The sequence below is a fragment of the Brachyistius frenatus genome, unplaced genomic scaffold (assembly GCF_029030835.1).
Source record: "Brachyistius frenatus isolate BFR_SWC_R1_liver_20210118 unplaced genomic scaffold, ASM2903083v1 Contig_93, whole genome shotgun sequence".
Taxonomy (NCBI): Eukaryota; Metazoa; Chordata; class Actinopteri; family Embiotocidae; genus Brachyistius; species Brachyistius frenatus.
The window spans coordinates 238,957-254,464 of record NW_027210692.1 but is presented as its reverse complement, the minus strand read 5'-3'; the positions used below and the strand labels follow the sequence as shown (position 1 = coordinate 254,464).

The 15,508-nt window shown below is 44.0% G+C and overlaps 2 protein-coding genes across 4 annotated transcripts; one reads left to right on the top strand and one right to left on the bottom strand.

Moving 5' to 3' along the window:
* Nucleotides 1–448: 448 nt before the first annotated feature.
* Nucleotides 449–8,912, top strand: tmem62 (transmembrane protein 62). 3 transcript variants are annotated; one of them, XM_069710552.1, is made up of 14 exons: nt 449–896; nt 1,114–1,318; nt 1,751–1,862; nt 1,981–2,118; nt 2,567–2,612; nt 3,068–3,209; nt 3,547–3,671; nt 3,910–4,032; nt 4,121–4,276; nt 5,677–5,836; nt 6,151–6,349; nt 6,535–6,630; nt 6,857–6,975; nt 8,295–8,912. In XM_069710552.1, exons 1-14 carry the CDS (start codon nt 859–861, stop codon nt 8,613–8,615), a joined length of 1,980 nt encoding a protein of 659 aa, XP_069566653.1. In that variant the 5' UTR covers nt 449–858; the 3' UTR covers nt 8,616–8,912. The 3 variants fall into 3 exon arrangements, with proteins under 3 accessions (XP_069566653.1, XP_069566655.1, XP_069566656.1); XM_069710555.1 differs by lacking the exon at nt 449–896 and adding an exon at nt 1,498–1,602 and having other exon boundaries at nt 1,237–1,318; XM_069710554.1 differs by lacking the exon at nt 4,121–4,276 and having other exon boundaries at nt 450–896.
* Nucleotides 8,913–10,998: 2,086 nt separating this feature from the next.
* On the bottom strand, nt 10,999–15,103 carry ptgr2 (prostaglandin reductase 2). The gene is made up of 8 exons (XM_069710556.1): nt 14,693–15,103; nt 14,353–14,471; nt 13,947–14,138; nt 13,576–13,746; nt 12,775–12,984; nt 12,376–12,585; nt 12,239–12,278; nt 10,999–12,145 (listed from the first exon to the last, which is right to left on the bottom strand). The coding sequence occupies exons 1-8, from the start codon at nt 14,727–14,729 to the stop codon at nt 12,081–12,083; spliced, it is 1,044 nt and encodes a 347-aa protein (XP_069566657.1). The 5' UTR covers nt 14,730–15,103; the 3' UTR covers nt 10,999–12,080.
* Nucleotides 15,104–15,508: the final 405 nt, after the last annotated feature.

Here is a 15,508-nt window from a genome sequence, read left to right as displayed (position 1 = left end):
CTGCGTTTAGTGTATGAAATATAATGTGTCATATTTTATAAACTACACGTTTCTTTACTTGAAAACTTGATCGTCAAAGCAATGCGCAAAACACACAGAGGACATGTAAAAAGACAAATAAACAGGGGAAAAAGTAGTAAAATACAAAAAGAAGTGTTGCCCAATGTGATTATCGGTTATTTGAGATTATATTTTGCTTCCTTCTCCTCTTCCTCGTTAAAGGTACAATACATTAAATAACAACAATTAACTGTTTATTTTCTACATAGTCCCTTAAAAATAAGATTATTAAACGGACATGACTTTTTTTTTGTCTTCTTTTTACATGTCCTCTGTGTGTTTTGCACATTACTTTGAAGATCCGAGTTTTCAAGTAAAGAAACGCGTAGTTTCGTAGTTTATAAAATATGACACATTATATTTCATGTGCGTTCAAGATTGCATCGACGGCAACACGAGTAAGCTAATTATCATCACAAATACCACGATGATTTATATAACACGACGGTATAACAAAAATAAAAAAATAATTTTTTTTTAAAAAACCTGCAATTGCTCTCGTTTGAAAATAACACTTTCTCTGTGGTTCCCGTGTTCCCGGAAGTCCTCGCGATAGCAGCTGCGGTTGGCTTTGCCGTGTTCGCAAAACAGTGTCAGAGTGGGAGCTCCTGTTTCTCGTCGCCGTCTCCTCATCTCGGCGGTGACGTTTCCTCTTCCAACCCGGTCAGCGCCGCGCTGGGTGGGAGCTCGGTAGGAAGCGAGCTCTGCTGGAAGTAACCCCCTCCGCCTCCTCCGCCTCCTCCTCCTCCGCCTCCGAAGGCGAGCCGAACGGGAGCCGTGAATGAACCCCGCACCTCAATGCATCCCCCGTGGCCGCGATGGCAGCGACAGAAACGGTCTGAGCCTTATAGCTCCTAAAGCCATGTAGCCAAATGCTCCTTTGTGTCTGTAGTTAAATGTCGGTGTGATTCGTGCCCTTAGCTGTTTCCAACCGGTAGCTAGCGGGTTTTTTTTTTGTTTGTTTGTTTTGGTTTTTTTTTGTTTTTTTTTTATCTGTGCGGGACAGACGGCGGCAGCTAGCCCCTCCCCTCCCCCCCTTTCTCGCCACTACAGGAGGATGCTGAAGCTGTTCGGCGCACTGGTTATCCTCGGACTGGCCCTGGCGTGCATCACCTCCTGGGTGCTGGACAGCTATGACACGGCTTGGCACCCTAAAAGGAGCGTTCAGCACCCGACTGTCGGTGATGGAGTTAAATCTGCGGGGAGTTCTCCACCATTTCCCGGCGACGAGTTGAACAATATATTCTGGTTTATACAGGTGGGTTTTATTTTGTCTCGCCGGCTGGCGTCGTCCGGTTTCGCGATCCCATCCCTTCCCCCCCCCCCCCCCCCCGCCCACACACAAAAAAAGCGGAAAGACGCTCTTGAGATTCGCATATTCAAATGAGTTCATTGACTCGCGTTTAACATGAATTTACGCCTTTTTTGGCTTTGCAGTGTTGTTATAGGAAACTAGCTGCGGTGGCTCACCCACTGAACTCTCTGTGAATGACTGATGGGAAGAGGTCATTGACCACAGAAGTGTGTCAGGCAGGTGAAAAGGTTGTTCAGCAAGCTGCAGTCAGACTTTGCACTCTTGTGTTTTACAGCTGTTACACTGCTGAGTTAAAGAAAAAAAAAATATGTATGTATAGTCAAGGTCTAAGCTCATTTGAAATCCTTCTATTCGTCTTTTTATGTGTGATTCAAGGTGTCCGACATTCACATTAGTCGATTTCATGACCCAAGACGCATTCCTGACTTCGAGAAGTTCTGCACTGACACCATCGACGTGATCAAACCAGCTCTGGTGCTTGCAACAGGTACAGTAATTCCACATCTAGCTCGTTACTTGAAAAGTCTTGGCATTTCGCTGGGTGTGACTCATCCCGGCTTCGTTCTGAGTCGCTCTACTGGTTCTCGCACATTCCTTCGTCGCAGGGGACCTGACGGACGCTAAAACGGAGAGTAAGGTGGGCTCCCTCCAGCATGAGGTGGAGTGGCAGGCCTACCACAACATCCTGAAGAGGTCTCGGGTGATGGAGCGCACCAAGTGGATCGACATCCGCGGAAATCACGGTGATTTACTGCGCCCACTTAAAAAAAAAAACAACAACAATTTGATCTCTCCAAGCTCACTGCAGACGTCTTTAATGTCGGGAATGTGCAGCGAAGATTTTCTGAAGAATCCAGGGTGCAGTTTAGCGTCACACGGGAAGTCTTCCTATTCCTCCTCCTACTCACTGCTTTCTCCTCTTTTATTGGATCGCGGGCGGATTGGATGAGAAACCCGATATCATTCATTTGATAACTGTCACAAAAAAAAAAAAAAAAAAAAAGGCCAGTTATTGGATCTGCTGGTTCTCTGACAGCAGTTCTGCTGTTATTGATTACAGTTGTTGACGTGTTAGAGATTTTGTTCGATATCTTCCTGCAACTTGAGAAAATCTAATCTGTGAAATGAGCAAACTGCTCAGTCACACTGTTATTTCATTTTTTTTCTTTGTATTTTTTTTTTTTCTGACAGATGCTTTCAACATTATTTCACTGGACAGCATCAACAATTATTACAGGTCAGTATGATATGATCAGTATGACAGTAGACGCCGCCTGATTCACATCCAGCCAGTGTCCCCCCCCCCTCCTCTCCTCTCCCCCCCCTCTCCCCCCTGCATGCCTCACAGCAGCGAGCAGAGTAGGCAGTCGATGGGAGTATGTTGTGACTTCAATGCCCCTGAAACGTGAGCAGACAATAATCCAAGCTGTCTGAGCTTCCTGAGGACCAAAATAGAAGCCGAATCTACATGAAGAGCCTGAGTCTGTCATCTTTTGGACACATATTATGTTTTTTTTGGTTTTTTTCGCTGACGTTGCTGCTTCTCTTAATGCTGATTGATCTTTTATCTCCCTTTACTGTTGTGGACAAAGTCTGTCTACTTTGCAAAGCTAATTTATTTCTTCAAAGTGCATCCCGGACTACTGTACCGCATCTCGGAGCTCACGTTGACTTTCCTCCCATTTTCTCCAGCAAATACTCCGCCAATCAGAAAGTAGGCTCTTTCCACCACGTTCATAAAACTCCGTTTGGCAACTACTCCTTTGTCTGTGTGGATGCCACGCTGACTCCAGGACCCAAGAGGCCGTACAATTTTTTTGGTATTCTAAACCAGGTGAGTTTGTCCGCAGTCCATTTTGAAAAACGTACTTTTAATTCACGACAGCCTTGGAGAGTCTTTTGACGACCACAATAACGCCAAAATATAATTGGCGGAGGGGGACATGTTTTAAGGACGAGTAAGAAAATGTGGTCCCGAAATAAACAATTAGGAAACACAAAAGAGGACAAATGTAAGACAGACTAATGACAGCACTACAACATGCAGTCACTTCATACCGAGTTAAATAGTAAACACTGCTGTCGAGGTGTATTTCTTAACAAGAAAATGGACATGTGGAACCGACTGTCTACGGTTTCTAACCTCCATGTTTGTTCTCAATCCGTGACAGACTCAAATGGACTTGCTGGACACGTTCAGAGCAGAGAGTCTGAAAAGCAACCAGTCGATTTGGTTCGGCCACTACACCACCTCCACCGTCGTCTCCCCGTCTCCAGGAGTTCGGGACATAATGAGGTGAGGAAAAAAACTGGATTCCAAACCAGTTGTTTTTTTTAAGAAACCGGATGGGAAGATGCATATTTCTTCATCCAGCTATGGTGCAAACATTCAGCAGCATGCTCTTTCTACCTGCAAGCTAAACTCACAGTCTTAGGATGATGATGATGGTGGTGGTCAAATTTAGCAGCATTTGAGTGTCAGCTGGTTTTACTTTCATATATTTCATATATATTTCCTTCATTTTTGTGTTAAGATCCGCGGTTGCGTATCTGTGCGGCCACCTGCACACCCTGGGGGGCCTGATGCCCGTCCTCCACAGCCGACATCCCCGAGGCACCCTGGAGCTGGAGCTGGGCGACTGGATGGACAACCGCAGGTGCGCGACATCACAACATATTTCTACGAATCTGTCGCACTCTTGCCCCGTTTGTGCTCCCGAGCATTGCCGTCCCGTCTCCGCGCAGGTACCGAGTCCTGGCCTTTGACCACGACCTGCTGAGTTTCTCCGACCTGAGGTTTGAGCGGTGGCCCGCGGTGCTCATCACGAACCCCAAAGACGCGCAATACCTGCACCCGGGGGTGGAGCCGCTGAGTCGGATACGGAGATCGACGCACATCAGGTGTCCGTTCGGTTTGTGTGTCGACTTGCTTGTTGAACGTTAAACCCGCTCGCCGGTTCCACCGTACACGCTTTTACAACACTTTGTCCCGAGTCTCATTTCGGATGCTCCTGTTCGTACACTTACTTACTTGCGCAGTGCGGGAATTTCGACGTGGTTGTGTTGCCTCAAATTGAACACGGTCGTTGCACACTTTCCGGAAATAATGACCCAAACTATTAGAATTTGTCCCCGGCACACATTTCAGACTTTATTTGCTCATTTTACTGAAATATTAACCTGTTTTGATGGTTTCTATGTAGCCACCGTGTCGTGGTAAACCCTTTTGTGTCGACGTGCACAACTTGGTTTTTGTATACTGCAGCTGCAGCTTCCTCTGGCCGCTAATTTAAGCAGTTTTCAAATTAGGTCGGTGGTCCCTCCCCCTTCTGCCACGCAGCCAAGATCGCGATCGTTGAGAGTCCAAGTACTCGTAGTGCACTGGATGTTTCCATGTTGGGCGGCACGGTGGTGCAGTGGTTAGCACTGTCACCTCACAGCAAAAAAGGTTCCGGGTTCGAATCCGGTCCTGGGCCTTTCTGTGCGGAGTTTACATGTTCTCCCTGTGCTTGCGTGGGTTCTCTCCGGGTTCTCCGGCTTCCTCCCATCATCCAAAAACATGCACCTCAGGTCAGGTTACCTGGCGCCGCGCTAGTGGCAGCCTGCTGCAGCAGCTCCCCCCTGAGAGCCCCCCTGCTGTAGTGAAGAAATTTCCCCTCGGGGATTAATAAAGTGTATAAAATCCCCCCCAAAAAAAAATACGCACTACTGCTCTTAAAATAGCAGGTGTAAGTACGGAAGAATGTGATGTGAGACACAGGATTGGTTTGTCTGATGTGCACCTGCCTCTGACAGCCTGAAATGTAATTTAATACATCAATATTTATATCGGCTTTAGATGTCTGTGCAGCTTTCTGTTCTGAAGTCTGATTGATTGCTTGTAGCACACATCCTAAAAAAAAAAAAAAAAAAAAAAATCTTATTTCAAAGTCATTTGGCAGGAAGTTCAGTCACAGCCCAAATTAGATTTTGGCACAGATCTGGATCCTGGAATCTTTTAAAGGAGCGTCGCACACTTATTGTCTCATTTGACTTCATCTCTTATTTCGCAGATCTGCATGCAAATTGAAACATATTTTTTTACATTTGATTTAATCTCATTGAAATTGTGTTCCTGTTTATTCGCCATTGATGTTATTACGTGTTGCCTCATAACCCATGTGCAAATAGATTTTTTTTTTTAATTCAATATTTAAATATTTTTCTACGATAAAGTGCAGAATTTACCACAATACCGCTGATTTTTAAAAAAAAATCTGATTTCCTGTATTTAAACGTTTGTTTTCTTGCTTCTCTGAAAGGATCTTGGCCTTCTCAGAGGCCCCGATCACTGCGGTTCATGTGAGCGTGGACGGGGAACCTCTGGGGAAAGGCCACTCTGCTGGAGGCCCCCTCTATGTTCTGCTGTGGGATCCGTCTCTTTACCTCACTGGACTGCACACAATCAGAGTTAAAGTGGAGGTCGGTGTCGCATACATTTATCTTCCGCTTAAAGTCACAAGTCTTCCGAGACGTTTGTAAATATTTCATGGGCCTTGATTAAGTTCGGTAGATTTTGTTTGCCCGAGTTGAGTTATGAATTGCTGTATTAAATCTGCTGTCTGGGCTCTGCGGCTTGGGCGCACCGTATGGTTGGCCGTTTATTCTACTTTTGTTCATATTTTAATGTGAGCTTACCGAAATGCATAAAATGACCAAGTTGTTGCCTTCTTATTCTTGTGTGTGTGTGTGTGTGTGTGTGTGTGTGTGTGTGTGTGTGTGTGTGTGTGTGTCAGGACGCGGCAGGCCGGTCGTCAGTGCGGGAGCAGCACTTTACTCTGGAGGACGATCTGATTCCCAGCTTCGGTTTCGCGCAGTCCTTCATCCTCCTCACAGACCACTACATCCTGGCCCGAGTGGCCTTCATATTCACGATGCTGCTGAACGTCGGTGGGCTCCTGGCCTTCAGGTTCCTGCACATTACTTCTGTGAGAGGTGAGATGTTCACTGAACATTACCATCAAATTGCGCCGAGTCCGACGCTGGCCGGGAGGCCGGTTCGCACTCGGACCTGGACATGTTAGTTCATGCATATCGTGGATGGCTGTGTATTTATTTGAATAAGAGTGCCCGTCCTGCATCGTAGACCTTTTTTTTCTTTTTTTCTTTATGATGCACAGGACTGACTTCTCAAGTGTATATGTCCCTCCACCTGGTCAGTAAAACCAACACCTTCTTCTACTCTCTGCTGCTGTTCAACCTGTGCACAGCTGTAGGTGAGTTAACAGCCTGTCGTGGCCACACAAATCTAGAGAATATCCATGAAATACGGACTCCAGTCTAACAACATTGCGGTCACCAGATTTGAAGTTTTTGTCAGGCAACATGAGCGGAGGAATGTAAAAGTAACAGATCTTAGTAAAAAAAAAAAAAAAAGACTTTTGTTGTATAAGAACTGTCTGTAATCCCATGCGTGTTCTTGTGCAACATTTCCTCCTTCAGGCCCGTGGTTCATAGGAGAGCTGATAGACGGCCACAGCGGCGCCTGCTTCGCTTTCGGAGTGTTCATCGATGGACACTTCCTGGAGGGCAGTCTCACTTACGTGGTTGGAGTTGTTCAAGTAAGAAAATAAATATTATTCATCTGCATTTCATGCAAAAAGAAAAAGGGGAAAAAAAACAAAAAACTTTGGAGTCATGAAAGTTGTTTTGGTGTCTTGTGAGCAATTAGAGGCTGTAACTCTACACCTTCTCCTGTGGCTCACTCCCACAGTGTTTTCAGCCGCAGCAGGGCACTTTTTCTTTTCATTGTAAAAAGCTTTAAAACCCAATGGTGTTCAACCTGCACGGCATCAAATGGCCCCCGTACAAAGTTATCCTCCTGTCGGTGAATATAGTCGCATATTCAGCAGCTGAGGAGCCAGATATTTCCCTTTAGAAGTTGCTAACGCGACGAGAAACACGCATATTAATGCCGCTTACTATCTGTTCAATCAGGCAACTATTGAAACAAGTTCACCGCCTCAACTCCAAATGATGTGATGATGCGTCGGTGTTGCGGGTCACAGCTTGTTTCCGCTGCCCACAAGTTGCCAAAAAAAACCAAAACAAGGAAAACTCACCGTTTGGTTGAGTTATGTTCAGGAAAAGTCCAAAAGTCTGATCATTTGTTTTTGGCCAAATCATGAAATATCAGGGAATTTTGTTTGCATGTTTTAAATTTGAGTTGCCATTTATCAAAATATAATATTTTACTTAAGTCTTTTTTTTTTTGGGTATGATTTCCCGGTTCCCGTATTGCGTGGTTTCATCCCGGCTCCCAAATGGCCGGCACTTTAGCAAAGATACGCCTTTTCTTAAACCTGCTTAGGAGGCAAACATGCCAGGGCGATGTCAATTTCAAGAGCCTTGGCTCCAAAATGATGAATTCAAAATCGGTGATAAATATAGATATCAGAAAAGCTAAATGTAAAGTTTGTGAAACTAAAATAGATCTTTCAAATATGGGAGAGAGAGAGAGGCCTTTGCAGCCAAGCCAGCAGTATAAATAGAACCAGCATGCTTCTTCCTATTTGAGATTTTTCTTTTTGCACACGTGAGTTTTTTTGAGGTTGCAAAGTCCTAGTTGTGCGTGACTGTAATTGTGCAGTAGGTTTAGGGAAGTGAACAGTTTGGTTCTGAAAATGCTTGTAAGCATAATGGGAATGTTGCTGTTTCTTGTCTGCTCAGCACAACGGCAGCCTGTGTCTCTGTTGGTTATAGGTCATGGACGTTTTTACACAACGTGTGTTTTGACCCTTTTAACTATTTGCTCGTATTCGGCTGCTGCTTTGCTTCATTTTGTTCTGCTTAAACACAAACCTGATTTATAAAAGGCTTTAACCTTAAGCCCCGACAAGTGCGCTAATCAAATTACCTGAACTGATTTCCTCCCCGCCAGCTGCTCTTCTTCAACATGCCCCTCACCTCTTACCTCTGCTGGAGCCTGCACCACCGTTGCCACGGCAACAGCTTCCGCTCCCACTTCCTGTGGCCGGGCTGCCGCTGGAGGACTCTGGTGGTTCACGTCTTCATGCTGCTGCTGCTCACCTGGCAGGCCCACTCCTGCTACTTCCTCCTGGAGACGTACGGCCTCACGGCCTTCTTCCTGTCTCCCGTCCGCACGTGGGCTTTAGGGTTCGGCCTGCTACTGGTCTACCGCGCCTGGACAGGCCCCGCCCCTTTCCTACGTGACTACAGCAAAAGCGTCTCTCCCTCTTGACAGTAATTGCACTGTACCGCCGCGATTCCCACCCCCACCCTCAGCCCCCCACCCACCCCACCCCCACCCCCTCCAGACCGAGCCTGACTCACAGATATATTTTGCTGTCTCTATCCACCCTGAAAGCCTCGACCCCCCCTCCACCCCTCCTCTATCCAAAGCCACTTCACAGTACATCAGTCACTATCCTGTTTCTAGATAGTATTGTTTACTTATTATGCATGTTATTGTAAAGCAGCGGTGAGCACATCTCTGGCCATATTCATAGAAATGTGTACAGTGTAAAAAATAATAATAATAATAATAATAATAATTAATTACTTTGGATATGTTAAAGGTATAATGGCCGATTTTGAGCTACGTGAGGACGAGGACGAGTCCGACGTAGGCTGCGGCTGACGGCGTACTGTATCAGAGCTGTAGTCTAAGCTGACTCATTTACTTGAGATTTAGCACTTTTTGGAAGTGTTGCCTTGGCCAAACACCACTTCACCACTGCCAAAAGACGAATAAGAAAGATTTCACCTTTTTTCTCTCTCTCTCTCTCTCTCTCTCTCTCTCTCTCTCTCTCTCTCTCTCTCTCTCTCTCTCTCTCTCTCTCTCTTCTCTCTGAAAACCATTTTCATTCAATAATGAAGGCTGGATGTGCCAAACTGATCCTCGTGTTTACCCTCCGACACACAAATCATATGTGGACGAGAAAGGGGAACACACAACTTTTTGTATACTGTAAGCTTTTTCCTAACTCCCCGTGGCTTGCAGAGCATGATAGTTATCGTAACTTTGGTGAAGATGACACCCCACGTCGTTATGTTTATTCCACACGTAATTACATACGAATCACAGGAAGGGAAGTACGAATAAATCAAGTACGGGAGCCGATCTACGTAGTAGTCAATGAGCGAAAGTGTCTTTAAATGAATTCCAGTGCGAACAACTGCCAGTACAAAAATCAATGCTCACATCGGGGTATTTATATCAAAAACTACAATGTTTCACCAAAAACACAAGAGAAGTCGCTTTGACTTTTCCTGCTCCCGCAAACGTGACTACAGAAAGCAGCTGTTTGTTTCTCAGGAACGTGAGCACTTGAACAATAGGCTGGTCCCAGTAGTAGTATTTCAGGACAATGTTTTTTATACTCCATAGTAGCTCAGTGAACTTAAAACCATGTCAAAAACAATCCAGTCGTGTGGTGGCTACAAAAAAAAAAAAAAAAATGAATGTGTTCTAGCTGTGGTGACATGAGACGAACCAGTACTATGCTGTTTTATTTACTCATTATGATTGTATTGTGTGATTTTTATTTCCCCACCCCAACGCCCTCATGTTATAAATCAGCACTGGAAGTCGGTATCCTTCACCTCCGAGGTGAGCGTGGTTCGGAAGATTTAAGCATTCCCGCTGTCGGAAGTTAATTGAACAGATGTGTTTGCGCCAAACATTGTTTTGTCTGTATTGTTTAGAGTATTTATTCTTTTCTGTGAAGGTGTGAGCGCTGTAACGTCTGTCTATTGCACTGTAATTCAATCCTTTTGTAGTCAGCAGTAGCAGTTGCCTGGATTCCACAAGAACTGATCTACAACACTGCATAAGTATGGCGAAGATCCCATGTATCATGTCTTTTAATCGAAGAAATGTTCCAATAGTGTTTTTTTTGTTGTTGTTGTTTTCTAACCATACCCAGCACGAGTGCAGAATAATTGCTCAGTGCTGTGATAAGACCCGTAGTTGTAATATTAGAAACGGCTGCGAGACACTGAGAAAAAAATTAAATTAGCTGCACTCTTGCTGGCAGTGGTTTAATAACTTTTTCTCCCTGCCGCACAGACAAGTCCTCATTTGTACAGGAGCGCTCCCAAGTGTATAATTCCAGCATGAAGACTGAATTTTGGAGTTAATGACCTTTTTGTTGTTGGGAGTGTTCTCCCAGCAAAAGATCAGTACCTCTCTCTCAAGTTATGTATTCTGTCCACAAGGAGGCAGTGTTGAATGAATTAGGGTGGTAATAAGCGATGACTGTGCTGCATTTCACTTCCACCTCAGAGTTATGCATGGGACTGTTATTATTCTTCTTTCTCTAGTAGAGCACCAAAATCACCGTCTCGACGAGACAGGTTTGATAGTTTAATGGCACTAATTGATTACGGTTTACGACAAATCTGGATGTGATTGTTTTGCACTGATTTGACTGTTCACAAGAAAAGCTGCCATCGACTCCTCCATCATCCATTGCATCATCCAGAGGGGAATATACTGTAAGTGATGTGCTGGTGTCCATGTGACTTATTCTGCATCCCCTCCTATGTTCAAACACTGAAGCATATGAATGAGTAGATGACGATTTTACACCTGCCACATATTTTTCGTGTGACAACTGAAAGTAGAGCCAGCCACAATTTTATTTTATTAATGGTTTATAGTGCTGTGGAATAAAAAAAAATTGTGCATTACAGAAAAGCACAGACTTTGAGTTTGTCTTAACTGTTTGTCAATGTTGCACAGGAGTGAGCAGAGAATACAGAGGTCCGACACAAGACAAAAATGCTGAAATGCGGTTGAAAGAAATAGAAGCTTTACACTTTTCTTTTTACCTCTAATGAGCTGATTGTTTCATTCTTTTTTTTTTTTATTTTTTAGATAATTATATTTTCAAATCAGCAGATTAACTATTTTCAGGCCTTGGCACACATTCAATCATTTATCTATTCCCCATGTTTCTACACAACCACTTTTCTCACATTTCCAACTATCCTACTGCTTAAATGATAATTACATACAAGTGTTATGGATCTTGACTGACGATTTTTTATATAAAATAAGCACCAGCCTTTAGCTATAGCTCAAATACAACCAAGCCAGCCAGTGAATGCAGTATTTATCATGTATATGGTACGTACTGCCATATTTATCTCATATATCCTACACACTGCTGTAGCACCACTATAAAGTCTTGAACTCTTTGGAGCTAAAGTACGACCCAGCTAGTGACTGGTAAATTAATGCAAACGATGTTAGCGAGCTAATGCTCCATACAAATATTTAATCTAACAAACAGCTTTGTGTGCAAGTAGTGTTTTCAGTTACATTATTCTATTTTCTTGATTGCTTGGATAATAGCTGATAACATTTCTAACACCACGAGACAACATTGTACTCTACAGTTATTTGTTGCTCCAATTTTCTAAAGTCAAAATCAACACTTATTAAAATCTTCTCTGACTCCTGAGCACATTTAACACTTCATTGTATTCTTTTTAAAACAAAAAAAACCCACACAATTTCAAAACAAATGTGAGCTTTTTCATTTATTATTCAGAGCTTTGATCAACTGATCAATGCAATATTTTGCTAGAGTTCATCAAGTTAGTGTTATTTTGTAGTGATGAAAAGGCAACTGCAGGTGAATTTCCCGAGGTGTGCGGTCAGAGCGCAGTCTGGGCTAGAAACAATGGAGGTTTTTCTTCAATCCAATATCTTTATAATTTGCTTGCCAATGTTTCCCCCTTTCATCATAGAGCAAAATGCAACTGCAAGAAAATAAAAACAAGATTAAAGTCCGGCCACAAAAAAAAAAAAATCATATAGTAAAGACATTTTTTTTAAAATTGAGTCTCACGTACCTCCCATATTTTCTATACCATTCACTACAGTTTCCAGCACCTGCAGAGTGGAGTAAGTAAATCATGTGAAGAGACAGATGAAGAAGAGGCATACATTTTGCAAATGAACGCAGAGTCAATCACTATTTCCTCCATACCTTGAGTTGGGCTGATTTGACCCACCGGCTGAGCTCGAAGAGGGCAGCGTCGGCTTTGTTCATGTACCCAAGAACCATAAATCGTTCCCGTGTGATGTTCTTACTGCGCAGGTTTTCCTGTGTCTCATCGCTCAGAGGCGGAGGATATGGCACATCCATGTTGTACTGTGAGATCTGCCCACACAGGATCACATGGCTGTTGGTGTTCATCTGGAGATGAGGGGAGGTTTGGAGACTCGGATTGAGTTTGCAAGATGTAACAACATTCACTGCTGAAGATCAGGAGGAGGCACAACAAGTCCACAACCACCACTTCTAAATTTTGCAAATGCAACTCGCTTATTTTCCAGCAAACTTTAAAAAAAAAAAAAGAAGTATAACACACAACTCATGCAGTACCTGTGATATAACGGTATCACTAATGGCACCTCCCACGTTGTCAAAGTAAACATCGATGCCATCGGGGCAGCTCTCCTTCAGCCTGGCCGGTAAATCTCCCTCATGATAGTTGATGGCCGCAGAGAAACTCAGATCTTCCACTAAAGCTTTACACTTCTCATCAGAACCACAGATCCCAACAACCCTCGCACAGCCATCCAGCCTGCCAATCTGGAACAAGAAAAGCAGGGTTGAAATGATCAAATCAGGGTCCCCGCTGCTTTACTCCTGTAATATAATCTGGATTTATGTTAGCATCTGTGATTAGTTAGATTAGGTCTAAAATGGAAAAAAAAAAGATTAGTCTCTTCCTCTTGTTTGCATTTGTGGCTCCGGAAAGTCTCTTCCGTTGTGTTGCGTCTTATTTGCAAGTGATTCCTTTTTGTTTTACTTTCCGCATCTAATTGACGACTCCCCTTGTGTCCTTATCTTGTGACCTACAACCAACTCAGTATTGTACGAAAGCAAATACAAAGGGAATGGGGGGGGGTGATTTGTCAACTGTATAAAAGCTGCCCTACGGAGGAGATCTGGGAGCACCGCTGGACACCTCTCTTTGAGGGTGCATGCATTTGCTCCATCTTGCAAGAATAAATGTCCGATACGTTTGATTTTGAACCGAGCCTCGGAGTAATTTTTTCCAACAGTCTACTAGCCCGAGTATGCTTTCTGAAATCAATATGGCTCCCATCAACCATTTACCCTTAATACGTTTTACATTTAAGCCTCACTGAACCCAAATCTGGACCTCGTTGCATTTACCTGTCCGGCAATGGAGCCACAGGCGCCAGCTGCGCTGCTCACCACCATCGTCTGATTGGCCCCCTTGGTCACTTTACCCTTCTCCCTGACGCCCAGCAGCGCCGTGAGGCCCGTGATGCCAAATGCACCCAAAAAGTAGGATATGTGCCCATCGACCAACTGGGTATCAACCTGCAATGAGCAAAACAAAAATAAAAAGGTAAGTAATGTGAGCCGCCGCACAAGTTGAAATCAACCCAATAACATTTACGGCACACGTTTCTTGCGCGTGTCATGAAAGGTATATCCTCCTCTCGCATTCTGCGTCAGTAAAATATGACCCATCGCGATTGAACCGCAGCGCAGACACCGACACTCAACAGACAGGGCACCTTCTGTAAGCTGCTTCCTGCCATAACGGCGTGCGTCTGCCAGGGCCAGGTGAACGAAGTGACCACGTCCCCCTCGGCGCAAGCGGTGTAGCGGCTGGACTCGACCAGGCCGACGCCCCCACCGTCCACGCACTCCGACAGCTTCCACGGATCCAGGTAATCAGCACCGGTGTCTTCGTTCATTCTGCAGCGCTGATAAGAAAAAAAAAAAAAAAAAAGGTCGAAATACAAAGTAGAAATAATGGAAAATGGAGAAGTTTTTTTTTTTTTTTAAACTTCATTTAAAAATGGTTAAATGCTGATTTAAAAAAAAAAACATACATGCAAAAAGTTACATTACCGTTCTGTAACATAAAAAAAATAAAATAAAAAAAAAAAAAAATGAAAAGGTGTTTTGTTTGCATACCATGTAAGGGTCGACCGAGAGGTAACGCGTCCTAACGAGAACCTCCCCGTCTTTCAGGTCACGTGCCAGAGTCATCTCCTCCACGCGAAAATTGTCAGGAACCGGCGTCCCATTTGTACCTTTAGGCAAATGAGCAGTCGGCGTAAACGTTAGGGCTCACCTTCGTGCAGCAGCGAACAAGGCGCAAGAAAATTGGGTCTGCGAGGTGTCCACACACACACACACACACACAAAAAAAAACCCCGACTCGGCCATTAAACACGACCTGTTGGCCGAATCCTTTGATTTGACACCTCGTGTTTTTGGTCATTTTCAGCTCCCGATACGAACGTCCACCTACCTGGCCGGGAGTTGAGAAGGACTCTCTGCACCTGCATCCTTGCGAAAGAACGTGAGTTTGCGTTGATGACCCAAACAAATAAATAAATCCTGCAACGCGCCGTCAAAAAGATTCTCCGCGCCGCGAAGGTTCGTTTCGAAAAGTGTTCCGGAAAAAAAAAAAAAAAAAAATATTAAAGTGAGGCTCGAACGGTTTTTTTTTTTTTTTTTTTTGCAGTCCGGAGGAACACGAGAGATTCGGCTAGCTGTTTGCAAAAGCGCAGGATTTAAACGACCGCCCGGGTGGTGGTTTTTTTGTTGTTGTTGTTTTGTTTTGTTTTGTTTGTATGCTAGCAGAAAGTCAACGGAGACCGCCGAGAAAGTCACTTTCAGAGCAGAAGCGAGAGGTTTCCCTGACACGTGCTTCCGCTTTCGCCTGAGTGGACCCGCTTTTTATTCCCTTGGGGGGAGGGAGGGGGCGTGTCAGTGAACGCCCTACTTTCGATGCCGTATCTATTTTCTATTATTTATAATAACTTAATAACACTGGGGGGGGGGGGCTCCGTTTGGTGACTTCTGTAAATGTATTTTGCTACGATTTAAAAAAAAAAAAAAAAAAAAGACAAACGCTTGACGAGTTTTTTTTTTCTTTCTGCGCATGCCTAGTATTAGCTCACGTGAGCTAATAATTTCCTTTTTTATTTTTCAAAAATATTCAGTAACGCAAGTGTTAATGTTTGATAGTTAAATGTTAGAAAAAAACAACAACAACAACAACAAAAAACATTATTTGCCCGATGTTTGTGTGCAGCGGAGGGTTACTATCTTGACAGACTAT

Excerpts from the sequence above, each read along its gene's own strand:
- tmem62 (XM_069710552.1), top strand. The coding sequence starts at position 859 with ATGCATCCCCCGTGGCCGCGATGGCAGCGACAGAAACG. Across the intron at positions 897-1,113 it reads CGATGGCAGCGACAGAAACG|GAGGATGCTGAAGCTGTTCG; the intron begins GTCTGAGCCTTA and ends TCGCCACTACAG. Across the intron at positions 6,350-6,534 it reads GCACATTACTTCTGTGAGAG|GACTGACTTCTCAAGTGTAT; the intron begins GTGAGATGTTCA and ends TATGATGCACAG.
- ptgr2 (XM_069710556.1), bottom strand. The coding sequence starts at position 14,729 with ATGCAGGTGCAGAGAGTCCTTCTCAACTCCCGGCCAG. Across the intron at positions 14,472-14,692 it reads CCTTCTCAACTCCCGGCCAG|GTACAAATGGGACGCCGGTT; the intron begins GTAGGTGGACGT and ends ATTTGCCTAAAG. Across the intron at positions 13,747-13,946 it reads CAGGAAGCAGCTTACAGAAG|GTTGATACCCAGTTGGTCGA; the intron begins GTGCCCTGTCTG and ends TGCTCATTGCAG.